The 21,344-nt window shown below is 41.2% G+C and overlaps 1 protein-coding gene across 5 annotated transcripts in view; it reads left to right on the top strand.

The window, feature by feature from the left end:
- The window catches only part of PRIM2 (DNA primase subunit 2), a 304,068-nt gene that overhangs the window by 205,480 nt on the left and 77,244 nt on the right, over positions 1-21,344 (top strand). For all 5 annotated transcript variants that reach the window (XM_069564045.1, XM_069564046.1, XM_069564043.1 and 2 more), the window contains one exon: positions 1,176-1,361. In XM_069564045.1, the coding sequence (XP_069420146.1) occupies positions 1,176-1,361 (186 nt within the window). The remainder of the gene's footprint in view (positions 1-1,175; positions 1,362-21,344) is intronic.

Genomic DNA, 21,344 nt, shown 5'->3' with positions numbered 1-21,344 from the left:
ACAGTTAGAACTGGACATGGAACAACAGACTGGTTCCAAATAGGAAAAGGAGTACATCAAGGCAGTGTATTGTCACCCTGCTTATTTAACTTCTATGCAGAATACATTATGAGAAACGCTGGGCTGGAAGAAGCACAAGCTGGAATCAAGATTGCCAGGAGAAATATCAATAACCTCAGATATGCAGAGGACACCACCCTTATGGCAGAAAGTGAAGAGGAACTCAAAAGCCTCTTGATGAAAGTGAAAGAGGAGAGTGAAAAAGTTGGCTTAAAGCTCAACGTTCAGAAAACGAAGATCATGACATCCGGTCTCGTCACTTCATGGGAAATAGATGGGAAACAGTGGAAACAGTGTCAGACTTTATTTTTGGTGGCTCCAAAATCACTGCAGATGGTGACTGCAGCCATGAAATTAAAAGACGCTTACTCCTTGGAAGAAAAGTTATGACCAACCTAGAGAGCATATTCAAAAGCAGAGACATTGCCGACTAAGGTCTGTCTAGTCAAGGCTATGGTTTTTCCAGTGGTCATGTATGGATGTGAGAGTTGGAGTGTGAAGAAAGCTGGGCGCCAAAGAATTGATGCTTTTGAAGTGTGGTGTTGGAGAAGACTCTTGAGAGTCCCTTGGACTGCAAGGAGATCCAACCAGTCCATTCTGAAGGAGATCAGCCCTGGGATTTCTTTGGAAGGAATGATGCTAAAGCTGAAACTCCAGTACCTTGGCCACTTCATGCCAAGAGTTGACTCATTGGAAAAGACTGTGATGCTGGGAGGGATTGGGGGCAGGAGGAGAAGGGGACGACAGACGATGAGATGGCTGGATGGCATCACTGACTGGATGGACGTGAGTCTGAGTGAACTCTGGGAGTTGGTGATGGACAGGGAGGCCTGGTGTGCTGCAATTCATGGGGTCGCAAAGAGTCAGACACGACTGAGCGACTGAACTGAATTGAACTGAATATATCTAAAATAGTATCATTTTGACATGTAATCAGTATAAAAATATTAACAAGAAAAAACAATTCATCTCTAGTCACAGTGAGACATTAATAACTTCTTTATGGTTTTTGTTTTTATTCCAGTTAAACTGAATTTGCAATTTGCAAATTAGATTGATTTTGTAACAGCTATTGTGGGGATTGAAAAATAACAATGTATTCTTTTTTTCTGTAGCTTTCTACCAAGTGCTTCCCACCCTGCATGCGTCAGTTACATAAAGCCCTGCGGGAAAATCACCATCTCCGTCATGGAGGCCGCATGCAGTATGGCCTCTTCCTTAAGGGCATTGGCCTAACCTTGGAACAGGCGTTGCAGTTCTGGAAGCAAGAATTTATCAGAGGGAAGATGGATCCAGATAAGGTAATTTTGGAAAATCTGAGCAGTAACTGAAATTTTAATTTGGTCTGAAGATTAAAAAATTTTTCAATATGCCTCTGAAATGTAGTTGAAATTCTATAATTTACCTACATGAAAAGAAAGTCATTAATTAATCTAATATTTGCTAAACAGAAGGTTGGGAAAGGTTGATTCAGTTCAAAGGGTAAGATTGAAACAGCCAGTGTAAGATGTAAAGTAATGCTTGGATGAGGATGCTGTACTTCTCCTTGGTAGGTAGACTGCCAGTATACCTGAAATTGTGTTCTGAGTTGTGTTTCTGTAGGAATGCATCTGTATATGTAATATATAGAGGCACATATACATACATGCACAGAACTAGGAAATGTTGAGAAAGAATAAAGTGAAAACAGTTCTGAATGCATTTTATTGTGTTATGCAGAATCTTTCACAGGGAATTTATTTTTTCTCTCAAACTTTAAAAGTTGTTTTGTATTTGGGCATAGCCGATTAACAATGTTGTGGTAGTTTCAGATGAATAGCTGTGGGACTTTGTCATACATATACATGTACCCATTTTCCTCCAACCCTGCTCCCATCCAGGCTGGCACATAACGCTGAGTAGATTTTTGTGTGCTATACAATAGATCTTTGTTGGTTTTCCACTTTGAATATAGCAGTATGTACATGACCTTCCCAAACGCCTTAACTGTCCTTTACCCCTGGTAACCATAAGTTCATTTTGTAAATCTTTCACAGGGAATTTTTAGGTAGATGTTTATCACTGTAAGCTTGAGATATCATTTTTTTTTCTCATTTTAAAAACTGATACTATATTATGATCATTTTCTTAGGTGGTTGAATTATTTTTGAAAATGTCATTTGTGTTAGTTGCATGAAATCACATCCTTTGAAAGTGATATAATCATTTGCATGTTATTGAACACTTGGTTGTATCCATTTGACTGTGTCATAAATGTTATTGCAAACAGTATTCTGAGCAGATAAATCTCTGATTATAATTCTGATTCTGTCCTCTGTATGTGTTCATCAAGGGATCAGTTTACTTGGTGAAAGACTGTAGACTGTAGACTGAAGTTTTGTTGAATTCCATCATGCTACTAAATGACTAGAAAGTCTGTAAATTAGCCATTGTGAGAACTTTGCTCTGTCATTGACATCACTGTATGTTATTGAAAATGTTTTTTGATCTTTTTATTAGGAAGTTGATGTATTAAGTAGATATGTGTGTTAGGGTTCTCCAGAGAAACAGAACCAATTGTGTGTGTGTGTGTGTGTGTGTGTGTGTGTGTGTATACAAAAAGACAGGTATTTAACAGCCCATGTGATTATGGAGGCTGTGTCCCCAGAGTCTGCATATAGCAGGTTCAAGAGCCAAGAAGAAAGAGTTGGTGTTTCAGTTTGAGTCTGAAGGCAGGAAAAAAAATCCATGAGTGAACTCACAGCCCTCAGACAGGAGGTGTGTGTGTTTTTGTCACTCAGTTCAGTTGCTCAGTTGTGTCCTACTCTTTGTGACCCCACCGCAGCACACCTGGCTTCCTTGTCCATCACCCATTCCCGGAGCTTACTCAAACTCATGTCCATCAAGTTGGTGATGCCATCCAACCATTTCATCCTTTGTCTGCCCCTTCTCCTCCTGCCTTCAGTCTTGCCCAGCGTCAGGTTCTTTTCCAGTGAGTCAGTTCTTCGTGTCAGGTGGCCAGAGTATTGGAGTTTCAGCTTCAGCATCAGTCCTTCCAATGAATATTCAGGACTGATTTCCTTGAGGATGGACTAGTTGGATCTCCTTGCAGTCCAAGGGACTCTCAAGAGTCTTCTCCAACACCACAGGTCAAAAGCATCAATTCTTCGGCATTCACTTTTCTTTATAGTCCAACTCTTACATCCATACATGACTACTGGAACCACCATAGCTTTAACTAGATGGAACTTTGTTGACAAAGTAATGTCTCTGCTTTTTAATAGGCTGACTAGGTTGGTCATAGCTTTTCTTCCAAGGAGCAAGCATCTTTTACTTTCATGGCTGTAATCACCATCTGCAGTGATTTTGGACCCCAAGAAAATAAAGTCTGTCACTGTTTCCATTTTTTCCCCCATCTATTTGCCATGAAGTGATGGGATCAGATGATCTTAGTTTTCTGAAAGTTGAGTTTTAAGCCAACTTTTTACTCTCCTCTTTCACTTTCATCATGGGGCTCTTTAGTTCTTCACTTTCTGCCATAGGGATGGTATCATCTGCATATCTGAAGTTATTGATATTTCTCCTGGCAATCTTGATTCCAGTTTGTGCTTCATACAGCCCAGCATTTCTCATGATGTACTCTGCATAGAAGTTGAATAAGCAGGGTGACAGTATACAGCCTTGATGTACTCCTTTTCCTATTTGGAACCAGTCTGTTGTTCCATGTCCAGTTCTAACTGTTGCTTCCTGACCTGCATACAGATTTCTCAAGAGGCAGGTCAGGTGGTCTGGTATTCCCAGCTCTTTTAGGACTTTCCCCCAGTTTGTTGTGATCCACACAGTTTGCTAGTCACTCAGTCGTGTACAACTCTTTGAGACCCCATGGACTGTACCCACCAGTCTTCTCTGTCTGTGGAATTCTCAGGCAGGATTACCTGAGTAGGTTGCCATTTGCTTCTCCTGGAGATCTTATTGACCCAGGGATCGAAGTTGGGTCTCCTGCATTGCAGGCAGATTCATTACAATCTGAGCCACCGGGGAAACAGGATATAACCTCTTAGTCACAGAAGAGTGGGCCTTTTGGTTCTGTCCAGGCCTGGGGAGGATTGTATGAGGCCCCCCACAGTGGGGAGGCATCTGCTCCACTCAGTCCACCAGTTCAGATGTTAATCTCCTCTAGAAACACCCTCACAGACATATCCAGAATAATGTGGCCCGAGGCCTGGGGCCTGTGATGGTCAAAAAATTAACCATCACAGTAAGTAAGGATTTTCAAGGTTGGGTTTTCAGTGAAGTTAGTGAAGCTGAGGTAGCTCTTTAGCCTGGTTTGTGCTGTAACTAAGCGGGGTAAACGCAGATCTGGGCTCCAGGCCTTTGGCTTGTGCATCTGTCTTGCGCCCCCCTCCTCCCCGCTGGCTTATGTGTGTATCTGGGATGGTCTCATATCAAGGCCATCAGTATTTACTTTTAAACCTATGTGTTTGAAAAAATTTTTCAAATGAGATTTTTATTTTAAAATATTAAAGTTTTCTTCAAAAATTATTGGAAAAGAAAAATCAATAATTTTTATCTTTCTAGTAATATGTAGCGATCTGTATTTTCATTAGCTTATTACTGATTACAGCAAATATATTATTTTGATGAAAATATTTTAAGGTACACATATGATTTACTGTGTCTCTCTAGTGTTCTGTTGTTACAATCTGTTGTTGTAAATAAAAGTTCATGTTTTTCTCATTTATATCTTACATATATTTGCAATGAAATTAATTTAGCATCTGTTTACAAAAATACTCTCTTCAACTGTACTTACTTGTTAAATGGTACATACAATTTAAAATACTTTCTAGAGGTATAGAAAATTGATTCCTTAAAATACTGTGTGTAGAGCACGATTATGGAGGATATATTGGACATTTTTTGTAGTGCTCTAATGAAAGGACCTGACATTGAGCCCAGAATTTACTTGGAACATTGCTTCTGTTGGATAGCTTGTTTCCTGACAGTGCAGGATGCTTCTGAGGTGATTCAGTCATTCTCACCTGACTGCTCCTTTCTATGGTTTCCCAGGTGACCATACTTCTGATTGCTTTTTCTTCTGTTCATGCCCTTGTTGTAACTTATTTGACATTCGTTGCTTTGTGCATCTGAGCAGAAATTATGGATACCTTACTGTTGCTTTTGGGGGAGCAGGAAGTGGTCATCTTGTAGGTAGGAGGAATTGAACTGTGAAAGTATACTTGTGGCAGAGGTGATTCTGCAAATGCAGGCTTCCCCCCCACCCTCCAACATGGTTACTAAGAATGGAAGGATTAGTAGCCAGTAGGACCTAGTCTTGCTAGATAAATGACTACCAACTAGGACCAGCTGTGTAGGGTCATGATAGTGTAATTTGAAGATACATAATTTCATAGCTTTGAACATTCATTAACATCATACAATCAATTTGAGATGTTATAAAAGTTTACACAGAAAATAGTATGAACAAGGTTTCCACTTCCATTCTCTCTTGGTTGAAATGAATTTCACTTATTTAAATATGGATTTTAGATTGTATCGGCCAACAGTGATTTTTTTAAAAGACTTTTGCTTTATAAGATTTCAATATATTTGGTAATAGAGTGACCTGAGAGAAGTAACCAGAGCACAATTACACAACACGGTGGTGAGGAGGAGCATGTTATTGAGGTGGCATGGAGGCAGGAAGTTACTAGAGAGGGTTGTGCACGGCAGCAGGAACCATGGGAAAGCAGACCAGGCTCTCCCATTGTTTGTTTTTCTACCATTATTTTATAATTCTTCCATTATTTGTTGCTGCTGCTCATTCACCAGGTTTTATTTTTGTCAGCTGGTTTGGGGGTTGTTGTGATTTTTGAATGTCTGCTTTCAGACTTCTGTATGGATTTGACCTGTCGGTATATTCAAATATCATTTTTATTTGGATGCATATTATACTAGAGTGTAAGGAATTCTAGTATTAAAACATCACCCCCTTCTAGAGAACATTCTGTTGTGATGAATCATCTTGTAGCAGACTAGTTGCTTTAGGGAATAACTTCCTCCCAAAGTATTAGTTTTATTATGTAGGATTTTTATATTAGATTAATTGATTAATTATATTGTGAATGTTTATGATATATTAAAAATTTAACAATAAAACTTTTTCGGTTGCTCTTGTCACTGGGGATCAAGGACATGTAAAAATTGCACTTAGGTTTCACATAAGATTGTTTGGATTTATAAATGATTCTAAAGGAGGTATCCAAAGCTTTAAATGTCTTATTCCTTAAGTAATTTCTGAGATTCCTGAATAAATGCGCTTATGCATTATGCAAATAAAATATATTTATGAATCAGTACAGTTTTATGCAAGTTTTTCTTGTTGTAATTATAATTTACATGGCAATCTACCTGAGAAAAAGCCTCACCCTGTGTGCAAGAGATAAAATTAATCAAACCTCTATTAAAAGCATGAAGAAACTTGGCACTAAATATTCTTTCACTTGAAATTTGGATATTAAATCCCTTCAGCCACTGGCTTTGTTAAAGATTAAATTGAACTAGGTAATTCTTCTCATAAATTCAAAGCAATGTGTCTGCTTAATCACATTGCTTGTAGAGCTGTTGTCTGAATTGCTTTGACCCGACTCTGTTGGACATTAAGTGCACTGTAGATCACAAACGTGTTATGTGGCTGAGTTCTCCTCCCTGGTGAGGCTGTACCCGAGGTCTACTCCATGTTGTTATAATTGGGTCAGGCAGTGTTTAGCACTGTAAAAATGCTTGTCTTTTGTCCCAGATCCAGCTCGCATCATGACTTATTGCAGACCTATGTCATTAAAAATGGACCACCCAAGGATGAAGTATTTGGCTGATGGGGTGTGCATATATAAAGCATATTTACCACTGGGTTTTTCTTTTTAACACCAGTGGTTCTACCGTGACCCCAGTCAGCAGCATCAGCTTTAGCAGTGTCTGGGAATTTGTCAGAAATGATGACTGTCAGAATCAGACTGTGGAGGCGGGTCCATAGCTGATGGTTTCCAAGACTCCACATGGAAGTAATGCACACTGCAGACTGAGAACCGTCTTTTACATGTTGCCTCATAGAAATCTAAGTGATCATAGTTTATCAAATAGAGGCGTGAAAATCTCCAGCTGTTTGTTCTCTGGTCTATTTCTGTTGCAATTTGAGTGTAATGTTGTCTTTTGTTAGTAACCCATGTGTATATATTTGAGGTCTGGCTGCATGTCAGGTGCTGGTCAATACTAAATGAACACACACAGCAGAGTTCCTCAGCTGGAGCCCCTCCAGCACACTCGATGGTGCCCCCTGCGCCCTTGAGGGAGTCAGGCTGGGCCTGGGGTGCTCAGGGTTAGTTGCCTTCAACTGTGAGTAGCTCCTTCCACTTCCTTTACAGAACAGTGTTTTACACGTGCTCATATGAAAAAGGTTGGAGAAAACTAATATGAAGTACTGACTTGGAGTCAGAGTGAATTGACATTTGACTCCAGTGTTTGCACACTTGGGCAGATTACCTGGTATGTGTCTTCATCTGCAGAATATGGACAGTAACTGTGTATCCATCTGTGAGTATATAGCTCTGTCCCTGTTTACACTTGATGTGTTGAGGATTTGGTAAAGGATTAGTCCAGATTCTGGCATGTAGTAAATGCTAGCTCTTCTCATTTAGGACTTCAGTAAAGTTTCTACAGGTAGAATAGAATCTGATGGCTTGTTAAGATTTCATGTCACCTAAAATAGAGAGGAGGGTTAAGGGGAAAGACTGAATTCCAGCAGCAATGATTTGTTTTAGGAAATGTTTAAGGGATTTAGACTAAGGGAATGCATTTCAGGCTGTTTTCTTGGAAACTCCTGGGTTCCAGAGGAAAGAGGGCTGAAGTTTACAGGGGAGACTGAGATGTCTGATTTCTGTCCCCACTTTAACAAGTGTAACAAGACAGTCCCTTCATCTATTTTTATGTGTTGGAATTCTATGTAAGATTTCACTTAAAAGAGGGTTTTCCTACTTAAAAGTGTTTATAAAATACTATTGTTTATTTGTGGTGTAGAATTTAGGAAAGTAGGAGATGAGACAGGAAGAGAGAGATTAGTGTGAGAATAGAGTTGCTTTAAATGAGCCTCATTTTTAGTCAAGAGAAAGCCACTAGCGAGTGTTAAACAGGGATAATTGTTTTTTTCAGAAGAGAATCTGGAAGTGGTATGCAGCCTTTAGATTGGGAGAGAGTCAGGTCTTCTCGTGGTATTATTAGGACAAGTTTAAATGGAGGGTTCAGGGAAGAGGTTGCAGGAGAGTGGAGGTTGGACAGTCCACAGGTAACAGGAAGGTGGGAACTCCAGGAGCAGAGGTTGTGTGTGGACCTGATGGGTCTGGGATCAGAGTAAAGAAATGGATCATGAGTTGAGTTTTTGGTGTAAATTTAAATCCATGTCCAGGTAGAAATTCTTCTTGGTTGATTGGTTGGCTTATCTGTTCCTTCCTTCTTCTGTGGTTCTTATGGGGCCCTTAGAGAGTGAGAGGTGCTGTTCTGCTAGGAGAAATGCAGGGATGTGGATTTAAGAGCCATTCAGGGAGAGTGGCAGAGAAGGCAATGGCACCCCACTCCAGTACTCTTGCCTGAAAAGTCCCATGGACGGAGAAGCCTGGTGGGCTGCAGTCCCTGGGGTCGCAAAGAGTCGGACACGACTGAGCGACTTCAGTTTTACTTTTCACTTTCACTTTTCACTTTCATGCATTGGAGAAGGAAATGGCAACCCACTCCAGTGTTCTTGCCTGGAGAATCCCAGGGACAGAAGAGCCTGGTGGGCTGCCATCTATGGGGTCACACAGAGTTGGACATGACTGAAGCGACTTAGCAGCAGCAGCAGCAGGGAGAGTGGGGGGAAAAGACTCATGCAGGTAAGTGAATGGGCAGATGGAGAATGTAGAACAGTGCAGAGAGCAGAGGCTCAGCTTCGAGGGATAACCCCATTGTAGTAGTGATGGAGGAGCCTGAGGTGAGACCTGAATTACTAGAAATATGGGAGAGAAAGAGCGAGAATAGTCTGGGGTGCAGGCACTAAGAAGGAGGAGGTTTTCTGAAGTAAGCTGTTCCTGATACCCAGCATGGGTAGTATATGTTGAAAGTTATTTCTAAGAAAAGTACAGAACAGGAGACAGATTTCCTGGTCTTAATGATAGATGACGAAATAGAGGCAACAGCAGTAATGTCTAGGAGTCTGAGAAATCAGGAAGATGAGAAATAGAACCATTTGCTGTAGGAGATGCCTGTGTGGACAGAGGTTGTCCTCACGTGGGCGGGGCGGAAGCACTGGGGCTCCTGGAGATGCAGGAGGCGCCGGAAGTGAGTGAGGACTCAAGGCCTGGGGTAATGGGAAGATCGTTTATGAACCTGCATCTATTTATAGTATGGTCATTATGCAGTGTGACCAGCCCACTCCCACCATGCTCCTGAGAACAGGAACTTTTCTGTTCTGGCTCCCTGTCCCCAGCAGCCAGCTGAGTGCCTGAATGGCCGTAGATGGTCAGTAAAATGTGTTGAATGAGGGAATGAGATGAGTTAGGAGTTGAGTGAGGATATTTGTCTGAGACTTGACGGTGGTTTTCTGAGAGATTTTAAGCTGGTAAATAAGTGTTGGGAGGAAGAAAGCGGAGCTGGGTAAACTCATGCCCACCTCCTATTTTTCTAGTAACGGAGGCAGGAGATCACTTACCAGAAGGTTGGGTGCCAACAGGGCTTAAGGAATGTTGGAAGGAGTGTAGACTAACACCTTCTGGACCTGCACAGGCAGAGGCGGTCACCTGTGACAATTACTGAGATTGAAAGGCTGCAGCAGAATGAGTCCAGTGTAACCACTTACCCAGTGCCTTGCCTATGCCAGACACCACAATTAATACTTACACACATCCTCTTATGGACGCATTAAAACAGTCCTAGGAGATGGATACTATTTATTATTTAGGTCTGTTTACTGATGAGGAAACCATACCAGACCATAAATTTGTAATTAACTATGTCTGCACTATTTCATTGCTTTCTCTGGCAGTCCTTGTGGCCGGAGGGCAGAAGCAGAGAGGGCAGAAGGGAATGCTTGTGCAGGTTTAGGACCTGGCAACACAGCCATGCTGTCACTAAGTCCTTTCCACGTTCCTTGTGTCGTTTAATCTCACAGCAGCAGTGCAAAATAAATATCCTCTGCTGACGGAGGAGTCTGGTAGTCCATGGGGTCGCTAAGAGTCGGGCCCGACTGAGCGACTTCACTTTCACTTTTATGCACTGGAGAAGGAAATGGCAACCCACTCCAGTGTTCTTGCCTGGAGAACCCCAGGGACGGGGGAGCCTGGTGGGCTGCCATCTGTGGGGCCGCACAGAGTCGGACACAGCTGACACGACTAGCAGCAGCAGCAGTGTGAAGAGTCTGGGCTTCACTGGTGGCTCCGTGGTGAAGAATCGCCTGCTAATGCAGGAGACACCATTTTGATCCCTGGGTCAGGAAGATCCCATGGAGAAGGAAATGGCAACCCACTCCAGTGTTCTTGCCTGGAAGTCCCATGGACAGGGGAGCCTGGTGGCCTACAGTCCACGGGGTCATGTGGCAATGAGCTGGGCACAACTGACCAACTAAACAACAGCATGGAGAGTTTAATGGTTTTTCTCCAGGCGGCAGAGGTGGCGCCTGAGCGGACCTGAGTTAGGACCTGTGCGTGTGTGCTGAGTCGCTTCAGTCATGCCCGACTCTCTGCAACCCAGTGGGCTGAAGCCTGCCAGACTCCTCTTTCCGTGGGATTCTCCAGGCAAGAATGCTGGAGTAGGTTGCTGTGCCCTCCTCCAGGCATCAAAGCTGCGTCTCTTACATCTCCTGCATTGGCAGCTGGATTCTTTACCACTAGCACCACCTGGGAGTTAGAACCCAGGTCTGTGTTACTCCATTTCATGTGCTTTCCCCAGTGCTTTCAGGAGGAACAGGCGTGTTGTGTTGAATGTAGGCATGTCGGACCCGCCATGTAAATCTAAGAGGGCTCAGCTTAGAACAGAGGTTTTCAGCTCTGTGTCTAATCACCAGAGTTGGGATTACATCATCATTAAAAAGGGGACAATGTAACTTACTAAAACGTTGCTAAGAAATGAGAATATGCATGAAATACTGTGTAATTTATAAAGTACTAAACCAGTGTCAGTTAATTTAAAAAATTGATAAATGGATTAGTCTATAATCATTCATGTGTTTTCTCCATATATTTATAAATCTATTTAAGTTTATAAAACTTTATAATAAAGTTTGGACACAAACTTTAGTTTAATTGGTTATGTTTTTGGCTTTTTTTCCAAAGAAAAGTTTGTTTTGTTTGAATTTTCCCATTAGCTATATCCTAAGAAAGTATTTGAAATGTAATAAAAAGTAGTTTCTAGTGAAAGTAGTCAAATCTTTGTCACTTTGCTTTTGAGTGGTAATTTAAAGGTACCCTTAGCAGCTACTATGTTTCTAGAATGTGTTTTTTAAAGTTTTGCTATATGAAGCTTCTGTTATATTTGTTATTCTAGGTATTTTATTGTATAATAAAGATGTGTGCATGTTAAGGTTTTAACTCTTAGCTCCATGCCTTCCATTGCATTTGGAATACAAATTCTAGATAACATAGTATAAGAACTAATATTTAAACATTGACATGAGCAGGTTGGACTTGCCTTCATGAGTTGTCAGGAGGCTAGCTAGTCTGCTGGTCAATTATAAGAACTAATATTTAAACATTGACATGAGCAGGTTGGACTTGCCTTCATGAGTTGTCAGGAGGCTAGCTAGTCTGCTGGTCAATTAAATTACGTGTTGTGTTAAATCTATCATTAGAATAAAATAGGTGTTATCATCCCTCCCTCCAAACACTATTTTGGTGAAAAACTGCTTCAGTAATAACTCCTTTTGATGTTCTACTCCAGATGCTTGAAAATGAGATAAAAAGTAGAACCCTTCAACTTTAATCTTTCATTTGTAGGTCTTGTCTTATCAGTGATACCTTATGGATTGTATTGTATTAAAATGACATACTACCCACCATTTTAAAATGTAGTCTAAATTTTTGTTGTTAATATGCGCAGTGCTCTTAGGAGAAAATGATAATGAGAAGATACTAGTTTAAGGTTTTACAGAGTAGTAAATTGACTCCAGGTAACTGGGTAAGTGTAAACTCCAAAATGGGTCAGACTCCTGATGCTAGGGAGAAGGCAGGGAATGTAGTTCTGAATAGAGTAGTCAGTGAAGGCTTAAACCAAACGTGACATTTTACTCACCACTTGCACTCTACATAAGAGCCTTGTTTATTTATACCGTAGTAGAATCTAAATGAGCAAACGTCAGTCCTCACCATTTTATACTGAAGAAACTTGAGTCAAGGAGAACTACCCACATTCACTCAGAAATCCAGATCCTGGATCTCAGAGCCTTGGCTGTGGTGCTGTGGATCTCTGTGAGCTGAGCTGCAGGCAGCCAGAGCTGGCTAGAAAGTCAGGGCTTGAGGACAGGTCAGGAGGAGACAGTGGGCACCGCCATGGACAGCCTGGGAGAGGATGGGCACACACCAGCTGGCGCTAAGCTCAGTTCATCTCTGGTTTCAGCCAGGGAGGGAGAAAGGCGGTTTCTTACTAGAATCTCAAAAGAATTGCTGACTCTGTTTATCCCCACTGGAAAGATACCCCAAAGAGAGATGATTGATGTCTGCAACATAGTGTGTAGATCTTGAGCTAAATTAATCCTCTTAGCTACTTTATCCTTTGTATTATTTTTACATCTTTTCACCTTAAAAAGTCTTTTATTGCAACCTTTTATTTCTTTTTTTCCTTTGCATTGAATAAGACTGACTGTCTCTTACACTTTCTCAGCTCTGCAGATAGATTCCTAAATGCCACCCTCATTTCTGAATTTTTCCATTGACCTCAAAAAAATACATAGTAGTCATTGTGCACTGAAGTCCTAGTGCTGCCCCTAGCAGGGCTGTGCTGTCATCACCAGACAAAGAATCCAGCAGTCTCTCCACCCTGCTGGTTTTTTTGTTCCTTCCTTGGACAGGTTTTTTTTTTTTTTTTTTGCCTTTTCATACTGTTCCTGGGGTTCTCAAGGCATTCCTTTCTCCAGTGGACCATGTTTTGTCAGAACTCTCCACCATAACCCATCCACCTTGGGTGGACCTTTATGGCATGGCTCATAGTTTCATTGAGTTAGACAAGACTGTGATCCATGTGATCACAGCTATGGTTTGATCTAGTCAAAGCTGTGGTTTTTCCAGTAGTCATGTATGGATGTGAGAGTTGGACCGTAAAGAAAGCTGAGCACTGAAGAACTGATCCTTTTGAACTGTGGTATTGGAGAAGACTCTTGGGAGTCCCTTGGACTGCAAGGAGATCCAACTAGTCCATCCTAAAGGAAATCAGTCCTAAATACTCATTGGAAGGACTGATGCTGAAGCTGAAACTCCAATACTTTGGCTGCCTGATTGGAAGAACTGACTCATTTGACAAGACCCTGATGCTGGGAAAGATTGAAGGAGGAAAGAGAAGGGGACAACAGAGGATGAGATGGTTGAATGGCATCACCGACTCGATGGATGTGAGTTTGAGCAAGCTCCAGGAGTTGATGATGGACAAGGAAGCCTGTCCATGAGGTGGGAAAGAGTCAGACATGACAGCTGAACTGAACTGGACAGTTTTTAGTGAGACGTTTTTCCTATAAATAAACCCTGTTTCCCATAGTCTTTCAAAATAAACTCCATAATGAAAATTCATCTCAGATATTCTCCTTGTAATATTAAAAACCCTGCAAAGAAGTTGTATTTTATCCTATTTGTTTTAGCGATACTTAGTTCGGTGGAAAACAAAGCACTGGTCAGAAAGGGCAGACATTTACGCAGCAGCATGCTGTCATCATTAGCTGGTAGTGGTGAGTAGTATTGTTCAGTTAATGCTTGTGTACTGGTAAAGCCAATTTAGTAAAACTAACATTTCACTGGTAATGTGTGGATTAAAGACCTTTTTATCAGTATAAGTATGGTGATTTAAATATAATGACAGTACTTTCAAATCTCCTTTAAAGATTAGTTGTGCATTCCGCTTTGATGTTTTCAGATTTTATCATAGATGTGATATTTCTTTACCAACAGAGGGGAAAAATGTATGTTGACTAATTTTCTTAGATATGCCGTTTATCACAGTCATGCTTTTATTTCTACCTTCAGGTTGAAACCACTTAAAAATTCCCCTTGAAAATATGTATTTAGAAAAACATAAATCTAGGACATGTATGTGCTCAGTCGCTCAGTCGTGTCCAACTCTTTGTGACCCCACGGACTGTAGCCCACAAGGCTCCTCTGTCCCTGGGATTTCCCAGGCAAGAGTACTGGAGTGGGTTGACATTTCCTTCTCCAAGGACATGTGTACTTGAATATACTATCACCAACAAAAGCGGCTTCCTTCAAGGTAATTCAAGAAGAGGTCATGGAATATGTCTCCTCCTAGGAGGCGTCCCACCCCTTGTCTTTCCTGGTGGGTGTGGCTTCTCACCTCTTCTGTGTCACTTTCCCTCTCGTGGCCCCTCCTCTGCCGCCAGGTGGGCCTGGATTAGTGAGCAGGTCACCATGAGCACTCGTCTGTCCTCCTTGCCGTGAGGTCTGGGTGGCCTTCAGGAATGATACTATGACCACTGAAACACTGGCTGGATCTTGGAATTTCAGGGATGTAACAACACAGCTGCTTCCTATCCCCTCTTCCTGCTTCTTTACCCTTTTCAAAGTGCTGCCTTGGCCACATGTAAATTCAAGCAGATGTTTCTGCAGTTTCTAAATTCTTACCACAGAGACTTAGAACCAAGGTGATTTCCAAAAATACCATATATAAGGCAGTCTCCATTTCTTACTGTTGTTCTCCAACTCATGGGCCTTCTGGGATAGTTTAAAAAAAAATCTAAAGTAGTGAGCTCTTTCTGATAAGTCACTGTTAAACATTATTTTAATGTAATTTTATGATGATTGTTATCTCCTGCAGTTTTATGTATTTTAATTATTAACTTATTGATTGCACCTTGAGGCCTTTTACATAAAGTATGCAAGTTGAATAATGCTGTGGTAATATCATTTAAACTCTGTTTACAATTGTATTGTGTTTCATTTTAGCCAGTAATGAGAACTCCTTCTAGTGGAGTCCATGGTATGCATGATTTACATGTAAATATTGTTTTAAAACCTATACTATTGTTAAATTTATAAATTTACATTCAACCATATGTAATTTACATAAAACCATATGTAATTTTTTTTTTTTAAGATAATTTAAATCTGCCTGTAGGATGGGTAATTTTACTGCCTAGAGAAAAGAGAGAGATTGTGCTTTCAGGTCAGGGAGAAAATTCTAAATAATCAATGACAACTGAATGGAATTAATTTCAGTACTACTGGAGATGAATTAGATTTCATTTAAGCCACTGTTGGTTGGAGCCAAAAAATCTTTCCTATTGATCCTCTAAGGCCCGACTCTTGTGTTAGCCTTTTCCTAAATATCTGAGCCAGCAGTGATTACCCCCTCAGTACTTCTTTTAATGTCAACTAGATTTTAAGTGCTGTTGTAGCAAAAAAACTGTCTTAAGGCTTTCATTCTCTAGCCACCCACATGGCAGGGATAGAAAGCTATCTACATAGTCTTTCCTCACTATGTACTCCTTGGTCGAAAACTGTCCTCCTGTGTCAAGCTGTTAGTTTTCCTCATTATAAATTATCGGATGCGCTACTTTTGTTTTTTCCCCTCTCCCTTCATTTTTAGATTTAGCTCTAGTAATAGAGACCTGGTTTTCCCTGGTGGCTCAGATATTAAAGAATCTGTCTGCAGTGCAGGAGACCCAGGTTTGATCCCTGGGATTCCCCTGGAGAAGAGAATGGCTGCCCACTCCAGTGCTCTTGCTGGAGAATCCCATGGACAGGGGAACCTGGCAGGCCACAGTCCCTGGGGTCACAAAGAGTCGAACATGACTCAGAGAATAACGCTTCTTCTCTTTTTCACAATAAAGACCTACTTTTCATTTAAAAGGTACAATTGGTCAGGAACAAGCTGTTATTGTCTCAGGGAAACCCTGCGGCCGAGTGACTTAACTCTTCTGACTGCTTATACGGCAGTTTCTCCTCAGACCAGTGGACCCTGAGTGCCAGAGTGACTGGTTTGTGGTGTTTCCTCTTTATGGAGAGATACAAAACTCGGAAAGAGAACATTTTATATACTGAAGCAAACTGTATTGAAGCTCAGTGAGTTTCCTAGTAAGTGGAAGGTCCAAGGTCACAGGATCTTCCTGTCTGCTGGAGAGGCCACACTACAAACTCTTGGTCTGCTTTGATGGAATTGTCCTCCTCTTCCTCCTCTTTTAAAAAGATGAAGAAAGGCAGAATATTGAAGGAAACAGAGGGCTAGGCATTTCTGAACACCTGATAATTTAACTACTCTCCTGAGCCCTAAGTGTAGCGGAGGTGGGGAGAAAATCCCAAGATCCTCTTTTTTGGAAAGAACACTGATTTTATTAGACTATAGAAGCTTACATATTCATAGCATTTAAAATCTACATATACCAGTGCTTTAAGGACTATGAGGGGGAAAAACATGCATGAGACATGACTCAGCCTCAAGGAATACAGTCTGTACCAGACTGAGAGAACTTTCATTATAATACAACTATTGAACTACCTTCTAATTAGTGATAGGCTTTTTGAGCGGTGGACACAGTAGTGTTTTTTTTGTGGGAGGGGCATTCAATTCAAGTAACATTTATTGGATACTTGGAAATCTTTCACATGCCTTAGTAGATATAACACTAGCCTCTCAAGCAGAGTAGCTGAGCTTGTTTCAAAGACAGAGTGATCTGAGAGGGAGAGCGTGTGTGCTTGTGTGTGTGCATGCTCCAGTTACATCCGACTCATGCCACCCCACGTGCTGTAGCCAGCCAGTTTCCTCTTTCCACGGCATTTTCCCAGCCCACTAGGGTGGGCTGCCATGCTTCCTCCAGGGAGTCGCCCTGAGCCAAGGACTGAACCTATGTCTCCTGCTTTGCAGGTGGAGTTTTTACTGCTGAGTCCCCTGGGAAACCCAGGGAGAGTGTAGTCTTACATGATAGTATTCTTAGTATTAGTGTCTGATACATAGAAGATAATAAAATGTCCCCCCTTTAGTGCTCGTTTCAGGTAAGTTAGAAAGTAGTAAGTACAGCATGGAGTGAAATATCACACCCCTTCCCACGGACCTCGGAGAGGGCTTCATGGGGAAACTGATATTTGAATTGAACTTTGTAAGGTGATAGGATTTGGACACATGAGTAGTTCATAACCCATGAAGTATTTATATAAAGGCTGTTGGTATCATAATGGAGGTCTCTTTTCTACCATGGTTTGGCTAAAGACACGGATCCACTCCTCCAGGGAATGCGTCTTACACTGAACCTCATAAAAACTGAGCACCTGTTGTTAGGTCTCTGTGACAGTATTCTTGCTGGATGGGGAGAAGTTCCAGGATGACATCTAGGGGTCTTAGTACAGGGAGAGAGATTAGCAAATCTGAGTGGTTGCTTGATAGGTGCGTTTGGATTTTCCGCCAGAATGTCGTGTATCCAAAGAAATTTGGCAGTGAGTACAGAGATGAGATCTGTGCCGAGTTCACTTTTCTAATGAATGCTGAAAGCTAACTTCCAGGTAATCACTTAGGATACCTCTCAGGCCTCAGATGATTTTGCTCAGTGCCCTCAGATTTTTCACGCTTGTCTCATGTTTGGCTGCTTGAATTTGGGCAGCACGCATCAAGGATGTGGTTGACCCTTCCTTGGCCTTGCCCATACGACCTGCTTGCCGCAGGTTGTTCCTTCCTCAGAATTGTAACTGAGGACTTACTTGGCTCAGGGTCTACCTGCCTGATGTCACAGTAACCATCTTTCTTCAGTTGCAGCAAAGACAGATTTACCCTTTGATCATAGTTTAAAGAACTGGTTCAGAAGAGTTCATAGGATACTTGATGGGCTCAGTCCTGTGTCCGCCAATGACATTCAGCAGCTCTAAGGCAGTATTACTCATTTTCAGTAATCCAGTGCCCCAGGAACAAAGCCCAGTTTTTTGTTTTTAATCTATACTGAATCCCTAGATGAATTCATCCTGTCTTAAGGCTTCTGATGTGTCTCTTCAGCCTATCCTTCTGCTTGAGTTTTAGACCGTGAGAGCCAAGGGCCTACTTAGGATCTAGATTCTAGATCATGCAAACTCAGTAATACTTGAAGCATCTCAAAGTCTCCAAAAGTGAGGCTCTTGTCCATGAGCCTGCCCAAACCAGCTCCTCTTGCAGCCTTTTCCATCTCAGATAATGGCAGTTCCATTCTTTATGCTGCCCAGATCAAAAACGATGCTGTACAGAGTCTTTGACTGTTTCTCTTGTTCCTGCCCTCTCAGCAGATCCTCTTGGCTCAGCCTTGAAAGTGCATCCTTCTTACTACCCCTGCTGCCGAGCGCTGGTCCCTGCCGTCACCATCTCTCACCTGAATTATTGCAGCAGTTTCTTAACTGCATTTCTAGCTCTGTTTCAGAAGATTTGATCAGTGTCAGCAGAACAGGGAAAGAAGGGCCACTGGTTAGGCAGTACTTTTTATTTATTTTTAATTTTTATTTATTTATTTATTTTTTTAGATTATAAAGATTTAATATTTATTTTTTTTTAGTTTTTTATTTTTTAAATTTTAAAAATCTTTAATTCTTACATGCATTCCCAAACATGAACCCCCCTCCCACCTCCAAAAAGTAGTTTAAAATTCCTTTGAGCTCTTGGAAAAATTTCTCTGAATACCCTGTGGGGTTAAAATTTCTCTGAATACCCTGTAGAGTTTCATGCCCCAGATTTCGAGAAGAGTGCTTTTCCCCCTTGTGTATTGTTGACCATATTGCTCAGTATGGCCCCTGTGAATGTCTGACTTGGAGTTGACTAGTCTCTTGATTGACTCTTGCCCTATATGAAGTGAAGTGAAGTGAAGTCACTCAGTCGTGTCTGACTCTTTGCGACCCCATGGACTGTAGCCCACCAGACTCCTTGGTCCATGGGATTTTCCAGGCATGAATGCTGGAGTGAGTTGCCATTCCCTTCTCCAGGGGAATCTTCCTGACCCAGGGATCGAACCCAGATCCTCCCACATTGTAAGCAGATGCTTTACCGTCTGAGCTACCAGGGAAGCCCCATACCTTAGATATATTACTAATCTTAATGTAATGTGAAATTATGAACTACACTCACTGCTGAAAGTGTGCTGAACATAATCTCATCTTCTGTTTAATGATTTAGAATGATCTTCAGGGTTTGGACCTGGTGCAGGCTGGTGATAGCAACATCAGTTATCATTGTGCAGTAAAGGAAGTGCTGGTTAGGAGAGATTTCCAGTAGAGTTAGTATAGGCAAAAGCAGCTCTCTTTCTGTTAAAAATAGTTTGTTAAATCTTTCTGGTTATTTTTCCCTCTGAAATTTGAGGGTCACCTTTGGTACAGTGGTAGTGTATTTTGCTGGGGACTCACCAGTACTGAAGGTTGGCTGGTGGATTTTATATTTCACTAAAAAAAGAAAAGTTCAGTAATTGACTTGTGCAGGTATTTCATTCGACTTCTATGTACCTTACTTACTTTATATTTATTTTCCAGCCATGTAGACCTGAGGCTCTCTCTAGTTTAGTAGCAAAGTAAAAGCTACTAATGAGAATGTCTTTGGGACATAATTATGTAGATTTAAAGGAGCAGTGTCGTTTTAATTATACCCTTTAGCTAGTGTGCTTGCATATTAGACCATTCGGGTCTCAGTGTATTTCCCTCTGAAACTTTGCTTTTCTCCGGCCTTAAATGACTAATCAGCTCATGGGTGTACCCAAAGGTAAGCTGAGTTGAAGACTGCCAAAGAATGTGTTTAAACTATTAATCCAAAATATACAGAAGGTCATAGAAAAAATGGCCCACGGGTGTATAGTGTTCTTTGCTGGGTTATTGAGGAGAAATTCCAACATTGTGTCTGTGGGCTTCCTCCTTTCTTCCCTCCCTAAGTCAAAACACCCTGTGATTGTAGTGTGTGCAGACACATAACGTATTGTTTCCCTTGGGTGATTCTGTAAAACCCGGTGAACTTGAAGTAACATTAACAATAATTAATAATGATTTTTCTTTAAGTTAAACATTTTTTTACATCTTTGCCTTTTGGCTTGTTTACTTTCATTGTAAGTTTCTTGATTTAGCAGAAAAGTAACTGCCTTGAAGCTATGAAATGATTCATTCATTTGTGGGACAAAAATATGAAGCTGCCTAAACCCTACTTTGTGGTAGTTTTGTTTTTATTTGTGAGAAACTAAAATAGAGAAAGTCCTTTGTAAATTTTAAGGAGGAAAATTCTAAAAACCTTTTGAGGTTGAATTTCCTCTTAAAGAGACAGTGAAATGATAGAATTCAGAACAGGAGTAAATAAAGTTTGTTTCCAGGGAGAGACAGAAAATATTTTTGGCTTTGTGGACCATGTTTCTGTTGCACTTACTCTGATATATGTAGCCTACAAGCTCTTGCAGACAGTATCTAAACAGATGGATAAGGTGATTTCATCATGACAAAAACAGGAGGCTGTCTGGCTCTGTCCTGTGGGCCAGACATAGTTTGCAGACTCCTGATTTAGAACCTGGGTTCTTTCACTTTTTTCTTTATTCAGTTTTCAACTGTCATTCATCAAATAGTTGATATGTGTCTTAGCTACTTTTTAATCAGTGATCATCACAGGAAACTTATGAAACAGGTGGAGAAAATACTTGTGAATATTTTTATATCATGAAACATTTCAAACAAGTACAAATACAAATCTACATATGACAGTTTGCAACCAGTGACTCTGGGACCAAGAGGAGGCTGTAGCCACAACCAGAGGGTGTCTGGCCTGGTTTAAACTCTGCTCCAGCCTGACAGGGAAATCAGGCTTGGAGTCTTAATGGGATTCCCCCTTCCCCAGGGCTAATATTAAAGAGGAATTTAAAAAATAATTTCTTGATGTGTCCTGAAAAAATATGTCAAACATTTATTTATTAGTTTTTCTGTGCTACACGTGTGCTGTGTCACTTCAGTTGTGTTTGACTCTTTGCGACCCCGTGGACTGTAGCCTGCCGGGCTCCTCTGTCCATGGGATTCTCCAGGCAAGAATACTGGAGTGGGTTGCCACTTCCTCCTCCAGGGGATCTTCTTGACCTAGGGATCAAACCTGCGTCTCTTGTCTCTTGT

The sequence above is a fragment of the Ovis canadensis genome, chromosome 20 (genome assembly GCF_042477335.2).
Source record: "Ovis canadensis isolate MfBH-ARS-UI-01 breed Bighorn chromosome 20, ARS-UI_OviCan_v2, whole genome shotgun sequence".
Classification (NCBI taxonomy): domain Eukaryota; kingdom Metazoa; phylum Chordata; class Mammalia; order Artiodactyla; family Bovidae; genus Ovis; species Ovis canadensis.
Note: the sequence above shows the minus strand (reverse complement) of the source record. Positions and strands in the feature narration are given on the sequence as shown.